Genomic DNA, 20,980 nt, shown 5'->3' with positions numbered 1-20,980 from the left:
CTACTGATTAGTTTCATTGCCTAAACGTTTTTCATTGTATTTGGGACTTCTCAGTTATTATTTCTTTGAACATTTTTTCTGCCTCTTTTTCCTTCTTTGCTACTCATCGATTAATCTTCTTGATGGTGTCTTATAGGTCTCAGGGGCTCTGTTCATTTTTCTTCATTCTTTTTGTCTCAAACTAGATAATCTCAGTTGATTTCTTCTGCCAGGTTCAAATTTGCTATTTGAGCCCCTCTATTGAAGTTATTGTACTTTTGAATTCCAGAATTTCTATTTGTTTCTTTTTTATAATATTATCTCTTTATTGATATCCTCTACTTGGTGAGACGTAGTTCTCATACTTTCCTTTAATCCCCTAGACATGCTTTCTCTGCATCCTTGCAGGTATTTGCTATTCTCACCATTTTTAATTTTATAAATACTGTTAGATATGGGTAATAGAGGTGATTTGGAGATATTTTTTCCCAGTAAGGAGTTTGTATTTTTATCTTTTTAGCAGGGTCTTTTGCTGAGCAAAATTATTTACTTTTTGTCAAATCAATAAAAAAAGAATTAGTTGGGTTTTCTTGTTCATGCCTAAAAAATGTGCACCAATCTGGGACCTGAAGATTTTTCTCCTATGTGATTTTCTAATAGTTTTCTTGTTTTACATTTTATATTTAAATTTATCATTTTGTGTTAGTTTTTTTGTGGGGGGGCAGAGGGAGAGGGAGAGAGAATCTTAAGCAGGCTCCATGCCCAGCTCAGGGCCCGATGCGGGGCTTGACCTCATGACCCTTAGATCATGACCTGAGCCAAAGTCAGGAGTTGAACACTTAAAACGACTGTGCCACCCAGGTCCCCCATCTTGTGTTAGTTTTTGTATAATGTATTGGATTAGGTCATGGTTCATTTGTTTTGTGTTTTTGCTTTTGTTTTTTGGCTATGGTTATCCAAATACTTCATCATTTTTTCAAGATCCCATTCTTTCTCCATTGAATTTCTTTTGCACTTTTCTCATTAAAGTAACATACTTCTGTGGGATATTTCTGGATTCTCTGATGAAGATGGCTTTTTAGCTTTTTTCTGTATGGAAATATCTGTATTTTGCCCATAATTTTCAGGAATGTTTCAACTAGATAGGATAGGTTAGTTTGACAGGTGTCTATTTAATTGCTAGCAACTGTCAGCTCTCTTTCTTTGTTCACAGCTTTTAGCATTATTAATCTTTTTAAAAAGATTTATTTATCTGAGAGAGAGAGAGCCCGTGTGCACAGAGAGAGAGAGAGAGAGAGGAGAGGCAGACCCCACCATTGAGCACGGAGCCCGATGCGGGGCTCGATCCCAGGACCCCAAAATCATGACCTGAGCTGAAGGCAGATGCTTAACTGACTGAGCCACCCAGGTGTCCCATTTAACATTATTAATCTTGATCCTCTCAATTAGTTGGGTACAGAGTTGTACTTTTTGGGGGCAGCATTCTAATTTGTGGTGTCAGCTCAAATGGAGCCATTGAAAGTTTTTGAAAAGGTTGCTGAGTTCTTCTTACCCTCACATATTGTGGATTTTTTTTCCTTCTGCTGTTCTGCCTGATGTAAGAGAAACTAATTTTCTTTATGTTTTTTGTATTGAACTTACAAGTAGATTTTTAAAGAACTTTGGTTTTGTTTTTTATCGGTTTTGTTTTTGTTATAGGGTAACAACAACAGTCTGATTTTACAAATTCAACCCCAAATCCTCTTTGCTGGTCATTGGAGCAGGTAAAATGTTCTCGAGGACTGCTAGATGTAGACAGTAACCTGTGTACATGTGTTAGCTCGGGTTGCCGTAGCAAAATACCATAGACTGGGTGGCTTAAACAACAGAATTTTTTTTTCTCATAGTTCTGGAGGCTAGAAGTCCAAGAACAAGATTCCAGCTGATTTGGTTTCTAGTGAGGTGTTTCTTCCTGGATAACAAATAGTCACCTTCTCTTGTCAGTGTGTCTTCACTGGTGCAGGGGAGCAGGGAGAGAGAGAAAGTTCCGTGGTCTCTTTCTCTCTTTTTAAATTTTTATTTAATTTTAATTTTAATTTTTGTTCTTTCTTTAAATTGAAGTATAATTGGCATACAATGTTATATTAGTTGCAGGTGTGTAACATCTTGATTTGACAATTCTGTACCTTACTTAGTGCTCACCATGATAAGTGTAGTTACCATCTGTCACCATACAATGTTATTACAATATTATTGGCTATATTCCTTATGCTGCATTTTTCATGTCCCTGACTTACTTATTTTATAACTGGAGGTTTGTACCTCTTAACCTTTATCTCTTCTGCTCATCCCCCTCACCTCCCCTCTGGCAACCATCAGTTTGTTCTCCTAATTTAAGAGTCTGTTTTTTGTTTATTTGTTCATTTGTTTCATTTTTTTAGATTCCATATTTAAGTGGGATGTATGGTAGTTCTCTTTCTGACTTATTTCACTTAGCATAGTAACCCTCTAGACCCATGTTGCAAATGGCAAAATCTCATTCATTTTTATAGCTGAGTAATATTCCTTATTTTATATATAAGTTTCTATAACATCTTTATCCACTCATGTATCAGTGGACACTTAGGTTGCTTCCATATCTTGGCTATTATAAATAATGCTCACTATACATAGGGGTGCATATATCATATGGGTGTTCTATTATTAATTTTTTTGAGGAACTTCCATATTGTTTTCCACAGTGCTTGCACCAGTTTCCATTCCCACCAGTAGTATACAAGGGTTTGTGATGGCTCTTTTTATAAGGACACTAATCATATCAGATCAGGGTCTCACCCTATCACCTTATTTAAACTTAATTACTTCCTTAAAGGTCCCATCTCCGTATATAGCCTGGGTTTCTAAGACTTTCAATATAGGAATTTGGGGGCTGCACAAATACTGAGTTCATAACAGTAGATCTAAGAATCATTCAGTTACTCTTAGTTTTTAAAAAATCTTATTTGGTCACAGCCCAATTCTAGGTTCTTCTGTTTGTGATTGTTGTATCATACTTTTTCCATGTGTTTACTTCCATTTTTAAGATACTCAAATATTTTGGAAGAAATGTTAAATGTTAATGATACCGTCATCTTGTATTGTGCTGTCTAAAAGTATTATAACCCAGCACAACTTTACTGCTTCAACCTGTTCTCCTACCTTTTCCCTCCAACATTTAGCCACACTATTTTTCTCCTTAAACATGTTACATCCTTTTCCGTCTGCCTGAAATCCTCTTTTTACTGGGGTAACTCCTATTTATCTCTTGAATCCCACTTTAAATATCATTTTGTGAAGACCTGCCTGACTCTAAATAAAATGTCATGCCCCCCCTCCCCCCACCTTGCCACTTAATTGGGCAAGTTACTTAATCTGCTTGGGTCATCCCCAGAACTTCAGTTTGCTCATCAATGAAATGAGGGGTGATAATGGTGCCTAAAACAATACCAAAAACATAGTGAGACCTCACAAAGTGTAGCTGGCATTGTTTTTATTATTATTAACCTACCTTATCCTAGTTTAAATTTATTTATACCCGAGAGTATCCTTTGAACATGTTTTCTGCTAGAGGTAAGCTTTTACTTTGTCCCCAGGTATTATTTATTATTAGTCTGGTAATTTTCACATAGCCCATAATTTTCACCTGAATAATTACATTAATTAATTTTTTTCTATCATTACAATCATGGAAAAACTATGGCAGGGCAGAGATAAGCCATTAATTCAATGTAATTACTCATTTGTTGAATAAAACCAAGTTATTTCTCATTTGTGGTTTGAGCAAGAATTGTCTTTTCCCCTAAACTGTGGGAGTGATCCCTGATGGCAAATTGTATTAAATGAAGAAACATATCACTTAAGATTGAAATATATAACATATATGTTAAAAATATCTTGTAGAAAATATATCATATTTGTGTAACTAAGTACACTAGGTTGGCATATTATTAAGTATATTGTCTTTGACATAAAAAAGGCAAGTATTTTTTATTAATTTAATTGGAAATTAGAAATAGAATAATGAAATACTCAACTCCCTGCAGTAAGCCTGACATTCCTAAAATAGACCCGTTGTCTTTAGTTTGGTAAATAATTGATCTGTTTTCCAGAGGCGTTATTTCTGCCAGCTGGAGTAGCTGAGAGCTGTGAAGTACAGCACATCTACATTTTAAATAATTGCCCTTCCTTGGCAGGGAAATTGCTTTTCCATCCATTAATAAGAGGAAAATGAATGTTGGGTCTGTAGTAAAGTAGATTAAACATGTACCTCTTTGGATGCTTGACTGCATCTTTAACAGACTTGAAATTTTTCTGGTTAATTAAATGCTATATATTGAAAGGTGATGGTGGTCTTGGGTTAATCATTTAAAAAGTTTAGGTTGGATTTTTTTTTTTTCTTTTGCACAGAGTTTTCCCCATTGATCACAGTGAGTGGTCAGAAAAATACCTTATCTTGGTTTTTGTTAACCTATATAATGCCTCAGAGATTTACAGAATTATGTGGCTTCAGATTTTTCCTCTCATCTGACAGCTGCTGGTTTATTACTGCCAGTCACTTATACTGTATCACTAACAATGCAAAGGCAGCTTGAAGAGTTTATTGCTTTTATTTTTTTTTCCCCGAAGAAGGAGCTGTTTCCATTCTAGATTTGTAGTTACTCTCCTCTGTCATCATCTCATAAAATGACGTGTTTTACTCATGTAATGGATTACTCCCTGAAGAATTTGTTCTCTTTGCTCTATGTTCATTGTGGCACAGGACTTGTATGAGAGTCAGTGGTAACTTTGCAGGTTCAACTTACCATAAAGTACAGTAGGCATCATACCCAGGGCCCACGCTAGTATTGTGGTCCCACCAAAATGTTTAAAAAAAGCAAAAAAAAAATCTTTTAAGCTAATGGGATACTTTAATATATGTTTAAAACCAGCAACTGTAATCATAAAATATAATTTTAAATATTTTTTCATTGAAGAGGGGGCCCATAAAGGCAAAAATGCCCAAAGCCCATGAAAGTCCTAATGTAGCCCCGGGTCCTGGGCGTCCACTAGTAAGGAGGAGCCCGTCTCCTTTCCCACCATGACTGCCATAATATTTCTAGTTAATTAAGCAAAGGTGCTCAGTTAGCACTAAATGAACTAATGAAAGATGTGAATACATATATATATGCTATGTAGAATGTTAAGCAAACATATATATACACACACATACCTGTAACACTATACTACCTGTAACAGATGTAACTATAACGGTAGAAATCCAGTATTAAATTTTGAAGAAGGTAAAGAAGAATATCTATAGTCAAGTACATAGATGCAAAGTAGCCAACGGTGAATTAAACTTTTGCTTATCAGGACAACTTCACTGGTTGTTAAGCAGTGAAGTACTTGAATATTTGTGGTCCCTTCGCATTTCCTCTCCTCCAGAATGTTCTGGCCCTTCCCTGGGTTCAGGCTTGTTTCACTGTTCTCGTTCAGATTTGTCTATACTCTTGCCATATGTTAATTATTTTGAACATTGCTCTGAAAACAGTGCAAATATTTCTCAAGGATACATATATTTCAAAGGACATACATTACATCCAATAGGGTGGGTACTTATGATGGGAAGGGATGGGAATGGGGACTGGGTGCCGGAATGGATGATGAAAAGAAACATGTAAAAACAGTAGTCAGTCCATATCAGTATTCAGAATTAATATAATGGGTTTTACAAAAAAAAAACAAAACACAACAATTTAGAGTACCAACAGTATAGAAGAGAATAAAATTATTATTTAATTTAAAATGAACTGATCTTTTGGTTTTCCCTTTGTTGCTTTGATTGTTTTGTGGGAAATTTTGATGGTTGTTGTTTTGGTCTCTTTATTCAAGTCATTTCTTTTCTTTTTTTTTTAAAAAGATATTTATTTATTTGAGAGAGAAAGAGAGAGAGGGGGGAGAGCAGAAGGAGAGGGAGAGGGAAAGAACCTCAGGCAGAGCCTGACACAGGGCTCAATCTCACAATCCTGAGATCATGACATGAGCTGAAATCAAGAGTCAGATGCTTAACCGACTGAGCCACCCAGGTGCCCCCCAAGCCATATCTTTCTGATGGGCTAAGAAGCCATTACATTTATCTATATAGATACAGATATGTAGAGTGAGGTTGTGCAAAGAATCCCTACCTTGGTGCCCAGTAATCTTTGTTGTATGTCAGTGGTTGTTCTTATAAATAGTCTTTTTGAAATGTAATTAAGAAGTCATGTTTTGAAATAGTGCAGATAGGTAATGAAATCTAATTTCCAGAGACACTTGGTAATTTGCTAATATTTGACCTATTTGCAAATATACCCAAAATAAAAATGCTAAATGATTAACACTTTTATTTTTCATCTAATAATTGTTACATAGTTTCTGATCTCCCCTGCTAGAACCTTGACTGAAGTCTGTTAGAGTGTCATATGTATGCTCTGGAATATATGATTCGTGGTGCTTTGACCACCCATTTGGCCAAGCTGCACATCTGAGACTCATTGACCTCTTTCTTGACCCCTCACCATGTATCTGTATTTCTTATGCATCCCTCTCTGATTGCTGTGTTTTTAGGTTTTATTGTGTCCCCCTCCTCCCCTGCCCCATAGGGGCAGGATTTTAACTTTCTAACTGCTCTGTTTAGCATCTGTCTTTTCTCTCTCTCCATTCATTCACTCTCTATAAAACCACCGATTTTATCTTGTTCTCTTACCCTTATTTTTGTTTTGGTTTGTCTTCATTTTTATTGAACTGTAGCTTACATAATGTAGATTGCATGAATGTTAAGTATATAGCTTGGTACACACACACACACACACACACACACACACACACACACACACACCCCTGGATAAGCTCTACCCAAAAAGTTAAAAAGTTCTGTTTTACACATCTCTGAAGTACATAGAAGGCATTCCTTTGGTAATACCTAATTTCCAAATTTACCTTTCAAATTATATTTTGTAGTCCTAATACATAAAATATCTGTTCCAAGCAGACTGATCTGCATCATATCATATCCTCTTTACTTCTCCTTCTGTCTTCTGCTTTTCATGATATTTTACTTTTTTTTTTTCCCTCTCCCCTGTCTACCAAATTCCTATTAGCCTCAATTTGAAATGTATTTTATTATGAACTTTTAGCAATGATTGTCTGTGATAGTTGTATGTGTGTGTGTATCTGTGTTTATAATTCTTCTCTGAGGTCAGTAATGTTGTATTGGTACTAATAGTAGACAACACAAGCTAATACATTTTAGACTTTTAATTTTGATTTTCTCACTGTCTGTGGGTTTCAGTAATCATATCTATTAATTGAAGTCAGGCATGCTATTTCTAAGGTCCTCAGAGTTATAAAACTTTGAAACTGTATGATGTGTTGTTTTCCTGAATAAAGTTAGGAGTCAGATTAATCTTCCCAAACAATACTTCCTTATCTTCCCAGTTCTTCTACTTTATCTAAAAATTTTACATTTTTGCCATTGTAAGGACTCTCCATGTTGTGATATTACAATATGGTCGGGTAAGAAAAATCATTCAGTTATGAAAGAAAATTATCTTTTTATAAAAATATTTAATTACTTTATGCCTTGATGTCCTATTAGTATTTTGTGTTAATATTGTCCACTAATGGGTCACTTTATTAAAAGTGAATGGTTAAACCAAAAGTAATCAACACAAACTTATTCTAAAATTATATAGACATTCAAAGGATCTACCATAGTCAAATCAATCTGGAAAAAGGTGGGTGACCTACTCTAAATGTATAGTAATCTAGAAAGGATGGGTTGGGGCAAATATAGTTATAGATGGATGGAGTAGAATCCAAAAATTGATCACATACACATGGTCACCTGATATTGGACCAAAATGTAAGTAATTCAATGTGGATAGTATAGTTGTCTCAACAATGGTGCTGAACAACTGGGATATCCACTTGGGAAAAAATAAACTTTTACTTAACACCATACACAAAAATGAACTCTAAATTGATCATAGACTTAATTTAAAAGCTTAAACTAAGCCTTCAAAGAGAAAACAAAAGGATTATATCATTGTGACCCAGGAGGGATAGAGAAAGATGTTTTAGATAGGGCACCAAAAACACAAACCATAAAATTGGCCTTCATTAAATTAAGGACCTTGGCAAAGATATGGTCAAATAAATGAGGTGGAGTGCCATAAACTGGGAGAAAGTATTATATATGTATATAGTCATAGATCATATGCATAAATATATATATGTAATGAAAAGACAAAACAATTAAAAATGTTGGGCAAAAGATTTGAACAATCATGTCACAAAAGAAAATATGCAAATAGCCATTTAATACACGGAAAGCTAATCAACATCACTGATCATTAAGGAATATGGCATACTAAAACCATAAGAAATCACCAAATACTCACTGAGATGATTAAAATTTTAAAAGACTGACAGTACCAAATGCTAATGAGTTATGGAGCTCATGGGAAAGTTAAAATGATACAGCCACTTTGGATGAACATTTTCACAGTTTTTTCTTTTTTTTTTTTTTATCAAGTTAAACATACACATGAGCCAGCAGTTCTACTCCTACATATTCACCTAAGAAAAATAAAAACATATGTTCACACAGGAGTTTGTTTCACAATAGCCAAAAACTAGAAACAACTGCTGAATGGATATATAAATGATCATATATCCGTATAATGGAATACTGCCCAGTAATATAAATAAACGAAGGTAGTACTGTCAGCCACAGCAGTAGGTTTAACAAGATGTTGTGTGACTCCATTTACATGGAATTCTAAAGTAGGCAATATTAATTCATAATGACAGAAAGCCAGTCAGTGGTTGCCTGGGGCCACACAACGGGGAGGGGATGGACTGCAAGTGGACACAAGGGAATTTTTTTTGCATGTGCTCTATCTTGATGATGTACTTGTCAGACTCATCAAACTGTTTTAAAATGAGTACATATTTATTGTAAATAGATTGTCCATTAATGAAGATTAATAAAGCTTAAAAACTATTTTGGCATCTGACAAAAAATGTATTCAACCACTTGGAAAAATAAAAATACATAGATATGCACCACTTTCCTATGTCTCTTGGATGAAAAGACTATTGAAAACAATGAGTATTAGAATATTTAATACGAAAATCCATTGGATATGGCCAAAGATGTCTTCAGAATCCTAAATATTACATGATGCAAAGTGAAAGGAAGAAAACAAATTAATTATTCCAGTGAAGATGTTTGGACACTTAACTTGAAACTCCTAAAAACGCAAGAAGATAGAAATAGTAAGTTATAAAATAAGTGAGCTCGAAAACCAACTATTGATTTTAGATTTTCCCACATGGAGCAAATGAGTAAGAACCATGTCAGAGATTTTGGTCTAATTTATCTTGGTTGTGGATATATGCAACTTTAGGAAGGGATAAAATGAATCACGTCTTTTGTATGTTTGACAGTGTGTACTGCAGTGCTTTTAACAGTGATTTTGAGCTTAAATTTAAGAAAGACTTAATATACCCTGGGCCATAAATGTAGAAAAATACAGCAATGAGTTTGATTATCAGCATCTTCAAACATAAATGTGCTAACATTGTTGCTGCCCACAGGGAAATTTTGAGACCGCTGTTTTCAAGTATTCACATTCATTTTAAAGGTTTTATTAATCAGACTTTCATAGGTTATTATTGTGGTTTTATGTAATTTGAAGACCTAAAAGATTTTGATCAGTACTAAGGTTTTGTTTTTCTGCTTTTATGTTTACAAATCTGACTAGTAACTTTAAAAGATAATTAAATAATTCCTAAGTTTTAATCTGTACAGATATTGATGGGGAAGTATTAAATTCACAAGAATTAATAACAAAATGTAAAATTATTTTATGAGTGATATATTTTGAATTCCTGTAATGATTTCTGTTTGCCCCAGCATGTCAGTGTTTATATCTCTTTTTGGAAGAGAGTGTGAATAGCTGGTAATTTGTTTTCCAATTCATATGTGTGCACGTGATAAAGAACCATACAATTAGGGAGGTGTTATAAATAGGATATGGTAAAAAAGACATACCTACTCATGTTTCCAAGATTTTATAGCATATGCCCAGTGGAGGTTTGCTCCTCTTTAATTTTGCCTTTTGGGCTAACCAGCTGACGCCCAGTTGAAAAGATTTATGTTCTTATGAGGCCACAAAAGCCTTAATGTTCAGTTTCCAGCTACCTCAGATTTTGGAGAACGCCATGTACCATCAGCAGCTTCAGTCCCCACCCTCTAATGCTAACGCTCATCTATCAAACTTGAAGCTGAGAGTGAGGGAGAGGAAGCTTCCAGATAAACACACAGCAGCGCCTAAACAGCTAATCACTCTAAGCTTCCGCTTCCAGGCCCTATAATTAGAAGTCCTTCTTTTCCTTGTATTCCCAGATGACGCAAATGCTTTTTGTGGCTTGGCACCTCATTTGGGGCGTGGGTTTAGTTTATGGCCAGGCTAGAGTCTGGTTTAGTCTTCTGATGCTGCATAAATAGTTCTCAAGCCACAGTCTACTCTGTACGACTTTTTCCTTTTATGTATATCGGCTTTTTAAATTGTGTTCTAGGAAAAAAAAAAAAAAAAAGCTTGTCATTTCTCCCAGCAGAATGTGTGCAAAAGAGGAAATTATAAATTAAAAGAAAGCACATGATTGTATAGTACTATGCTAGTTATTTTTTTCTTCCTTTCCTTTCTGCTCTTTCAATTTTTTTTTTTTACTATTTTAAAATTTTATCAAAAAAAGCTCATTGGTGGATTATGGAAGCCACATTTACATGGGGAAGTGGAAAAAGAAAACTTTTTAAAAAAGATTTTATTTGAGAGTGAGTGAGTGAGCATGAGCAGGGGGAGGGGCAAAAGGAGAGGGAGAAGCAGACTCCTCACTGAGTGGGGAGCCCTACACAAGGCTCAGTCTCAGAACCCCGAGATCATGACCTGAGCTGAAGGCAGCCACTTAACTGACTGAGCCACCCAGGCACCCCAAAAGAAAACTTTTTAGATAGGATACACAGAATCTAATAAAGATAAATTTTCCGTGGCCTATTTCTCTAAAAATCTGAATTTGTTTTACGTATTAGAAACTAGACAGTTGTTAATGTCAGTTTGAAAAGCTGGGAGCCTATTGAAAAGTATTCATTTGTGATTATCATTTACATGAGAAACAGTAATTGTCTTGATTTGGCTAACAGGGACTTTTACTGCAGTGCTTATTATGAGTAAAATATTGATATGATTCTAAAAGAAATGAAGTTTATCTTTAGTAGGTGAGTCATATATTTGTATTATAAGTTCATCATTTTCCTGTCAGAATGTTTCCATTGATTGTTTCTCATGTGCAGAAAATCATTTTGTGGTGGAAAAGTGAAATCAAAACATAGTAGCAGAATTGTGATAATTCAGACTTAGTATAACTCAGCAAAAAGTAGGAGGAGTGAAGAAATATTGTCCACAAGAGGACAATTAAGCATTCATGCTCAACCTTAGAAATTTATTGTTTGGATAACAACAATAATATGGAAAGAATATAAAGTATGTCAGTGACCCCATGACCATAGCTGGGTGCAGAATGGGAGGCAATGTTATATAAACAGTTACACGTTTGAAGTAGATCTCAATAAATGACACTTTTCATCATCTAAAATGTATTCTTTTGGAAGTAGTCAGGACACTGGCGTCTAGTATGGTATTTTTGAATTTAACATAGTGACTAGAGCTGTACCTTATATTAGCCAAGTAGATAGCAAACTCACATATACTTCATCTTTCCATTTAAATGCCGACCTTATCTTCCACTAGCGCTTAATATTCTTTCATATCTTTTTTTTCAACTGAGAAAAGTTTTAAGAGTTAAAAAATGTGATTCTGCTTTTGGCATAGCAGAGTGAGCTAATAAACCATTCTTCCCACAGAAAACAAATATAAATTCTGGACAAAATATAAACAAACATGCACAAATTTAGATACGTGTATTATAGTTTCTGGAACAACCGACAGAAATTTAATATAAAGAGAGATATTTAAAAAGCTAATAGAAAAATTAAAATTGGATATTAAAAGTATTGAAATTATCTAGGAAAAGGGAAGGAAGCAAGAACAGAGAAACAACAAAAGCAAGGAAACCATCAGAAAAATAATAAAAAAATAATAAAATGGTAGCTATAAACTCAACCCTACCAGTAAGTTAGGCTAAATGTGAATGAACTATAGACCACCAATTTAAAAAGTCCAGAATTGAATTTAAGAAAACCCCAAATTAGACCTCAATTATTGTCTAAAACAAAATCATTTTAAATACAATTATATTGATTATAAAAGTGAAAGAATGGAAAAGTATATACCATGTGTGCACCAATCAGAACAAAGCTAGAGTGATGATATCAATACAAGAAAAAGTAGACTTCAGAACAAGGAAAATACCAGGGTTAAAATGGGACATCTTGATAAAAGAGGCAGTTCACCAAGAAGTCCTAATAATCCTAAATGTGTATGGACTTAAAAAAAAAGGTCTAAAATTTAGGGAGCTTATATAACTGAAAAAAAAAATATCCACAATTATACTTGGAGATGTTTGGTTCTATTCAGTGGTAGAACAAGAAAGTAGGCAATCAATCAGTAAGGATATTGAAGATCCTAACAATTCTATCAATTAACTGACCTTTATAACACTGCAAGTGTTCAGGTGTGTGTGGAACAGTCACTGCAGTCTAGTCTCAGATATAAAACAAGGTTTAACAAATTTCTTGTCATAATGGAATTAAACTAAAACTCAGTATGTGAAAGATACCTGAAAGATACCCAAATACTTGGAAAAACTCAACAACATACTAAATATCCCATGAATAAAGAGGAAATATCTGGAAAACATTTAGAACTGAATGCAAATGAAAAGGCAGTATCAAATTTTTGGAATTCATTCCATTTTAAAGCAGGTTTATAGGGAAATTTATACCAATGTATGCTTACTCTGAAAAAGAAGAAAGTTCCGGAAACAGTAATCTAAGCTTCCACCTTAAGAAAGTTGAAAAAAGGTGCACCTTAGTGGCTCAGTGGGTTAAGCATCTGACTCTCCATCTCAGCTCAGGTCTTGATCTCAGGGTTGTGTGTTCATGTGAGTTAAACAAAGAAAAAGTTGAAAAAACAAAGAGCAAATAAAACTAAAGCAAGGAGAATGAAGGAAATAGTAACAGAAGATACTAATAGCAGAAGGAGGAATATGGAATATAGGAGATGAATCGATGAAATTGAAAGAAAATCAGTGACAGCTGGGGCACCTGGGTGGCTCAGTCGTTAAGCGTCTGCCTTCTGCTCAGGTCATGATCCCAGGGTCCTGGGATCGAGTCCCACATCGGGCTCCCTGCTCAGCAGGAAACCTGCTTCTTCCTCTCCCACTCCCCCTGCTTGTGTTCCCTCTCTTGCTGTCTCTCTCTCTGTCAAAAAATAAATAAAATCTTAAAAAAAAAAAAAAAGAAAAGAAAAAAAACTCAGTGACACCCAAAATAGATTTCCTTGAAAACATCTAGCCAGAATGACCAAGGAAAAAAAGAGGGAAGACAAATTATTGATAATCTCAATGAAAAAGTGGACATCACCAAAGATCCTACAGATATTAATAAAGTCCATTTCCTTGAGTTACAGAAAGTAATTCACCCAAGAACATTTAAATTAAATACCCCAATTTTCCATTTTAAAGTAATAAAATTTAAATTACAAAGAAATTAAATTAAAATGATTTTGGAGCGTTCAACAACAAAAAGGCCCATATAGTTTCACTGGCAAATACTACTGAACATCTAAGGGTAAGAAATAATAGCAGTTTTCCCCAATCTCTTCTAGAAAATAAGAATATAAGGAACATTTCACAATAGGACCAGCTTTACCCTGATTCCAAAAACAGACAAACACATGATTAGACACCTACAAACGAATATCCCTCAGGAACACATCATGAAAACCTTAAAACATTAGCTAATTGAATCTGGCAGCATATAATAAAGGATTTTGACCAGGTGGAGCTTATCCTAGGAATGCAAGGCTTGTTTAACATTATCATTCATTAGTAAAATTCACCATATTAATCGAGTAAAGAAGAAAACCACATAATCATTTCAGAGGTGTAAAACACTGGACAAAATTCAACATTCGTTCATTATAAAAGCTCTCAACAAACTAGGAGTATAAAGAAACATCCTCAAGTTGATAGAGGGCATTTATAAAAAATCCTAAAGCTAATATCATACTTGAAGATTGAATGCTTTCTCCTAAAATTTGGAAGCCATGAATATTGCTTTCACCAGTTCTGTTTTTCTCAGCGAATGTAGTAAGTGAAGAAAAAGAAAAAAAAGGCATGTAATTTGGAAAGGAAGAAATAAAATTATGTCTATTCACATACTACATGATAGTCTGTAAAGAAAATTCCATGTAACCTAAAAAAACCCTTCCTAGAACTGGCAGAATATAAAAAATGTCAATTATGTCTCTATATGCCAGCAGGGAAAAATTGATAATTGAGATAAAATGAGGAGTCCCATTTATAATGGATCTAGGAAAATACATTTACAATTTGTGTGCTGAACAAGAAAAAAAGTCAAAGAAGATATATATATATCAAGAAATATGAAGTGTTCATAGATCAGAAGACTCAATATTGTTAAGGTGTCCATCACCCTCAAATTGATTTATAGACTTAATATAATCCTCCCAAAAAAATATCCTAGGAATTTTTGTTATATCAAAATCTGATTCTGTGTTTGGAAAGGAATTGGAATAACCAAAATAATGTTGAAAAGGTTCTTACCTGATCTCAAGATTTACTATAAAGTTACAATAGTCAAGAAAGTGTGGTATTGGGGTGCCTGGGTGGCTCAATTGGTTGGGTGTCTGCCTTCGGCTCAGGTCATGATCCCAGGGTCCTGGGATCGGGTTTGCTTCGGGCTCCTTGCTTGGGGGGGAGCCTACTTCTCCCTCTTCCACTCCCCCTGCTTGTGCTCTCTCTCTCTCTCTCTCTCTCCCTGACAAATAAATAAAATCTTAAAAAAAAAAAAATGTGTGGTATTAATGAAAGCATAGATGCAGAAATTGATGGACTGGAATAATACTTCCAGAAAAAGACCTATGCAGATACAGCCGGTTGATCTTTGACACGTTGACGATGGATAAAAAATAAAGGATAAAGAATTCAGTGGATAAAGAATAGTCTCTTGAAGAAATCTTGCTGGAACAATTGGACATCACTTGCAAAAATGTTAATTTGTGCGACACCTCACACTTTTTACAAAAATTAACTCAAAATGAATGATAGACCTATATGTAAAATATAAAACTCTGAAATTTTGACAAGAAAACAAAATATTTGTGACCATAGATTAGGCAAAGAATTCTTCGCTATGACATTTTGTCAAAATTAACAACTTGCTCCGTGAGACACTGTAGGCAGTTTGGATAAATGTTATGCCAGGGTAGAGACACAGTTTAAACTGGTGAATTAAGGTAGGGTATTAGTAGATAAACTGAAACTCAAAATTCAGGTTTTGAGAAATGGTAAAAAGTGGGAGCAGGTTTTAGTTCCATGGAGAGAAGTCATTTTCACGTTCTTTGTTATCAGATTGGCTGTTTTAAAATGCTTGTGAATTCTTGGTAAACCTTTCTCTACTAGTCATATGGGAACATCAGAAAACTACAGTTAGCGTCCTCACTAAATGTATACTGATATATACTGATGTGGCATGAAGGTTTTGTGTTCATACAAGAAAAAGGTGCTGTGTTTTAATTTTTTTTATTGGGGGAAGTTTTTTACATCTTTGGTAATTTTTTTTCCTTTAAAGTATAATGAGTGTTTTGTGAAAATATTTCATCCACATACATAATTGTTTTTATTTTTACTCTCTTTTTGTTGTGTCTTTCAGGAATGCTTCTAGTCACAACAGACACCCTTGGCCATGACTTTCATGTCTTCCAAATTCTGACTCATCCTTGGTCTTCATCACAAAGTGCTGTCCATCATCTATATACTCTTCACAGGGGAGAAACTGAAGCCAAAGTAAGTTGTATATTTTTTAGAAGGTGTTTGTGTGTGTGTGTTGTGTGTGTGTGTGTGGTGTGTGTGTGTGAGAGTGTGTGTGTGTGTGTGTGTGTGTGTGTGTAATATGACATCTAATTTAGCTGGTTATTTATGTCATATTGGAGCTCAATGTTAATATTAGTGAGAACATAAAATATCCTATTTTGACCCAATAAATACATAAGCAGTAGGCAAACAAGTCAATGAAGTTGATAAAACATAAGTTCTATATATCCTTCTCCTCCTACCCTATACCATTTCCTCCCCCGGCAAAAACCCTATCATCCATTGGATATCTCTCCCGGTCTTTTTATGTGTGTTTTGGTTTTATATACATGCATACATGCACACGCACACACACAAATGCATGTAAACATGTGTTCACATATACACAAAATAATTGAATTTTATAGTGTATGACTCTATGGGTAATATTTGGTGGTATGCAGGAGTCAGCTCACAGTGGCTAGTGAGAATGAGTTGTGTACGTTTGTCCCCAACTCTGGATGTAGTGACATTACATTGGTGGTGTGAAATCATCTACGCTAGGAGTGTTTATATAATGGAAATCGACAAACACTACAAGTCATAACTGTTTCTTTTCTTATGGAACCAGTTTTTTTTTTTTTTTAAGATTTTATTTATTTATTTGACAGATTCAGAGATAGCGAGAGCAGGAACACAAGCAGCGGGAGTGGGAGAGGGAGAAGTAGGCTTCCCGCGGAACAGGGAGCCCAATGCAGGGCTTGATCCCAGGACCCTGGGATCATGACCTGAGCCGAAGGCAGATGCCTAACGACTGAGCCACCCAGGCACCCATGGAGCCAGTTTTTAACATTTAGCACATCACTGTGCATGCATGTATGGGCATGCACATACACACGCATCCACACAACATCCACACACACACCCACATCCACATACATAACTTACTAAGCATTTATATTAGGCACCATGCTAAGTGCTTTTACATGTATTCTTAATATCACTTGGTAGATACTGAGCTAGCTTAATAGGCTAAAATTCCAACTATTCATTCTTTTGTTTCCCAGAGCCTATGGTTATGCATTTACCAGTATGCTACTGTATATCCTTTATCCTGAGAGATAGCTCATTGACCCACCACTATTTATTAGCTAGTCCATCCTTTCCCACTAGTCTAAAATGCTTTTTATCATAAGTTTCCATTAGAATTTTCTGTAATAGAATGAAATATCTTAAATGTATAGAAATCCATGAGTTTATAATGATACTTAAAAAGGAAGTATTGGACGTAACTGTAGGTTGCTTGTTTACTAACTCATCATTTTGAAAATTGATAACTAAAGCATTTAACTTGTCTTTCTTATATCAATTTAATAAGATAACTGAATAGTTGGTGAGGGAAAGTTTTTCTTTATGGAAGAATTCCAGTATTAAAAATGTTAGAATTTAGATTTAGTGTGGTGATTATTTTGCAATATATACACATATTGAATCATTATGCCATACACCTGAAACTAATATAAAGTTGTATGTCAGTTATACCTCAATTAAAAAAAAAGTCAGAATTTTAAGAATCACCATTGTTGCTACCCCTAATGAAAGAATGGATTTAGGCAGTAATCATCTGTATTTAGTTTTAGCTGATGGTGGAACAGTCAGATATCATGTACTTCCTGATTTGATGTAATAGGATGTATACAATATCATCTATGAAATATTTCTGCCCAATCCTCTAAATTAAACCTGAATCTAATTCAGCCCATAGATATAATTAGTACTTTACATAAAAGAGAGAGATAGACAAGTTAAACAATACCATGAGAATGCAGCCAGCCAAAACTAAAATGTGGGAAGTTCTTCATTAAAAATGTGACCTGATTTTTTTTAAAGTTTTTATTTAGTTAGAATACAGTGTAATATTCATTTCAGGTATAGAATTTAGTGATTCATTCCTTACATATAATACCTGGTGCTCATCCCAAGCACCGTCCTTAATCCCCATCATCCATTTAACCCATCCCCCTACCTCTCCTTTGATAACCATCAGTTTATTCTCTATAGTTAAGAGTCTGTTTCTTGGTTTGTCTTTCTGTTCTTCCCCCCATGTTCATTTATTTTGTTTCTTAAATTCCACATATGAGTGAAATCATATGGTATTTGTCTTTCTCTGACTTACTTCGCTTAGCATAACATTCTCTAGCTCCATCCTCCTCATTGCAAATTGCAAGATTTCATTCTTTTTTTATGGCTGAGTAATATTCCATTGTGTATATATACCGTATCTTCTTTATCCATTCATCAGTCGATGGACATTTGGGCTCTTTCCATAATTTGGCCATTGTTTATAATGCTGCTATAAACATTGGGGTGCATGTGTCCCTTAGAATCAGTATTTTTGTATCCTTTGAGTAAATACCCAGTAGTGTAATTGCTGGATTGTAGGGTAGTTCTATTTTTAAGTTTTTGAGGAACCTCCATACTGTTTTCTAGAGTGGCTGCACCAGTTTGCATTCCCACCAACAGTGTAAGAAGGTTCCCCTTTCTCTGAATCCTCACCAATACCTGTTATTTCCTGTGTTCTTATTTTTAGCTATTCTGACAGGTGTGAGGTGATATCTCATCATAGTTTTGATTTGTATTTCCCTAATATTGAGTGATGTTGAGCATCTTTTCATGTGTATGTCTTCTTTGGAAAAATGTTTGTTCATGCCTTCTGCCCATTTTTTAACTGGATTATTTGTTTTTGGGGTGTTGAGTTTTGTAAGTTCTTTATAGATTTTGGATGCCAATCCTTTATCAGATATGTCATTTGCAAATATCTTCTCCCCCTCCCAAAGGTTGCCTTTTAGTTTAGTTGATTGTTTCCTTCATTGTGCAGAAAGTTTTTATCTTTTTTTTTTTACTTTACCAAATTATTATTTTTTTTTCAAATTTTTATTTAAATTCTAGTTAGTTAACATATAGGGTAATACTGGTTTCAGGAGTAGAATTTACTGATTCATCACTTACATGTAACACCCAGTGCTCTACACAAGTTCCCCCCTTAAAACCCATTACCCAGAAGCTTTTTATCTTGATGAAGTCCCAATAGTTCATTTTTGCTTTTGTTTCCCTTTCCTGAGGAGACATATTGTGTAAGAAGTTGCTATAGCTTGTGTCACAGTGGTTACTGCCTGTGTTCTCCTCTAGGATTTTGATGGTTTTCTGTCTCACATTTAGGTCTTTCATCTATTTTGAATTTATTTTTGTGTATGGTGTAAGAAAGTGGTCCAGTTTCATTCTTTTGCATGTTGCTGTCCAGTTTTCCCAACACCATTTATTGAAGAGACTGTCCTTTTCCCATTGGATATTCTTTTCTCCTTTGTCAAAGATTAATTGACCATATGGTTGTGGGTTCATTTCTGTATTTTCTAGTGACCTGATTCTTACAACAAATATAGCTAACCCTTGAATACATGGGTTTGAACTTCACGGGTCCACTCATGTGGATTTATTTTGATAAGTACTGTAAATGTATTTTTTCTTTCTTATGATTTTTCTTTTTATTTTTAAGTTTTTATTTTAGTAACCCGGTGCTCATCATGACAAGTGTACTCCTTGATCCCTATCACCTATTTCACCCATCCTGCCACCTCCCCTCTGGTAACCATCAGTTTGTTCTCTGTAGTTAAGAGTCTGTTTCTTGGTTTGCCTCTCTCTGTTTTTTCCCTATGATGATTTGCTTTGTTTCTTAAATTCCACAAATGAGTGAAATCATATGGTATTTGTCTTTCTTGGACTGACTTATTTCACTTAGCATTGTATTCTCTAACTTCATCCACGGCTTTGCAAATAACAAGATTTCATTCTTTTTTATGACTGAATAATATTCCACTGTGTGTGTGTGTGTATGTGTGTGACACATCGTCTTTATCTGTTCATCAGTTGATGGACACTTGGGCTGCTTCCATAGTTTGCTATTGTAAACAATGCTGCAATAAACATAGGGGTGCATGTAGCCCTTTGAATTAGTGTTTTGTTTTCTTTAGGTAAATACCCAGTGGTATAATTGTTGGATTGTAGGGTGGTTCTATTTTAAAATTTTTGAGGAACCTCTGTACTATTTTCCAGAGTGGCTGCACCAGTTCGCATTCCTCCCAACAGGATAAGAGTTTCCTTTTTCTCTACATCCTTGCCAACACCTGTTGTTTCTTGCATTTTTGATTTCAGCCATTCTGACAGGTGTGAGGTGGTCTTTCATTGTAGTTTTGATTTGTGTTTCCCCGATATTGAGTGATGTTAAGCAACTTTTCATGTGTCTGTTGGCCATCTGTCTGTCTTCTTTGGAGAAATATCTTTCATGTCTTCTGCCCAGTTTTTAATTGCATTACTTGTTTTTTTTTTGGTTTTTTTGGGTTTTTTTTTTGGATATTGAGTTGTATAAATTCTTTATATATCCTGGATACTAACCTTTTATCGGATATATCATTTGCAAATATCTTCTTCTAGTTAGTAGGTTGCCTTTTAGTTTTGTTGATTGTTTCCTTTGCTGTGCAGAAGCTTTTTATTTTGATATAGTTCCAATAGTTTATTTTTCCCTTTATTTCCCTTGCCTCAGGAGACATATCTAGAAAAATATTGCTACAGTCGATGTCAGAGAAATTACTGCTAATGCTCTCTTCTAGGATTTTTATGGTTTCAGGCCTCACATTTAGGTCTTTAATCCATTTTGAGTTTATTTTTGTATATGGTATAAGAAAGTGGTCCAGTTTCATTCTTTTGCACGTTGCTGTCCGGTTTTCCCAACACCATTTATTGAAGAGACTGTCTCTTTCCCATTGATATTCTTTCCTGCTTTGTCAGAGATTGATTAACCATATAGTTGTGGGTTCATTTCTGGGTTTTCTGTACTGTTTCATTGACC

The 20,980-nt window shown here is 34.7% G+C and overlaps 1 protein-coding gene across 6 annotated transcripts in view; it reads left to right on the top strand.

The window, feature by feature from the left end:
• The window catches only part of BCAS3 (BCAS3 microtubule associated cell migration factor), a 618,903-nt gene that overhangs the window by 193,896 nt on the left and 404,027 nt on the right, over nt 1–20,980 (top strand). For all 6 annotated transcript variants that reach the window (XM_032428491.1, XM_032428494.1, XM_032428495.1 and 3 more), the window contains exon 14: nt 15,938–16,071. In XM_032428491.1, coding sequence (XP_032284382.1) covers nt 15,938–16,071 — 134 coding nt within the window. The remainder of the gene's footprint in view (nt 1–15,937; nt 16,072–20,980) is intronic.

The sequence above is a fragment of the Phoca vitulina genome, unplaced genomic scaffold (genome assembly GCF_004348235.1).
Source record: "Phoca vitulina isolate PV1807 unplaced genomic scaffold, GSC_HSeal_1.0 scaffold40, whole genome shotgun sequence".
NCBI classification, from domain to species: Eukaryota; Metazoa; Chordata; class Mammalia; order Carnivora; family Phocidae; genus Phoca; species Phoca vitulina.
The sequence above is the reverse complement of the archived record's forward strand: the minus strand, read 5'-3'. Positions and strand labels throughout refer to the sequence as shown.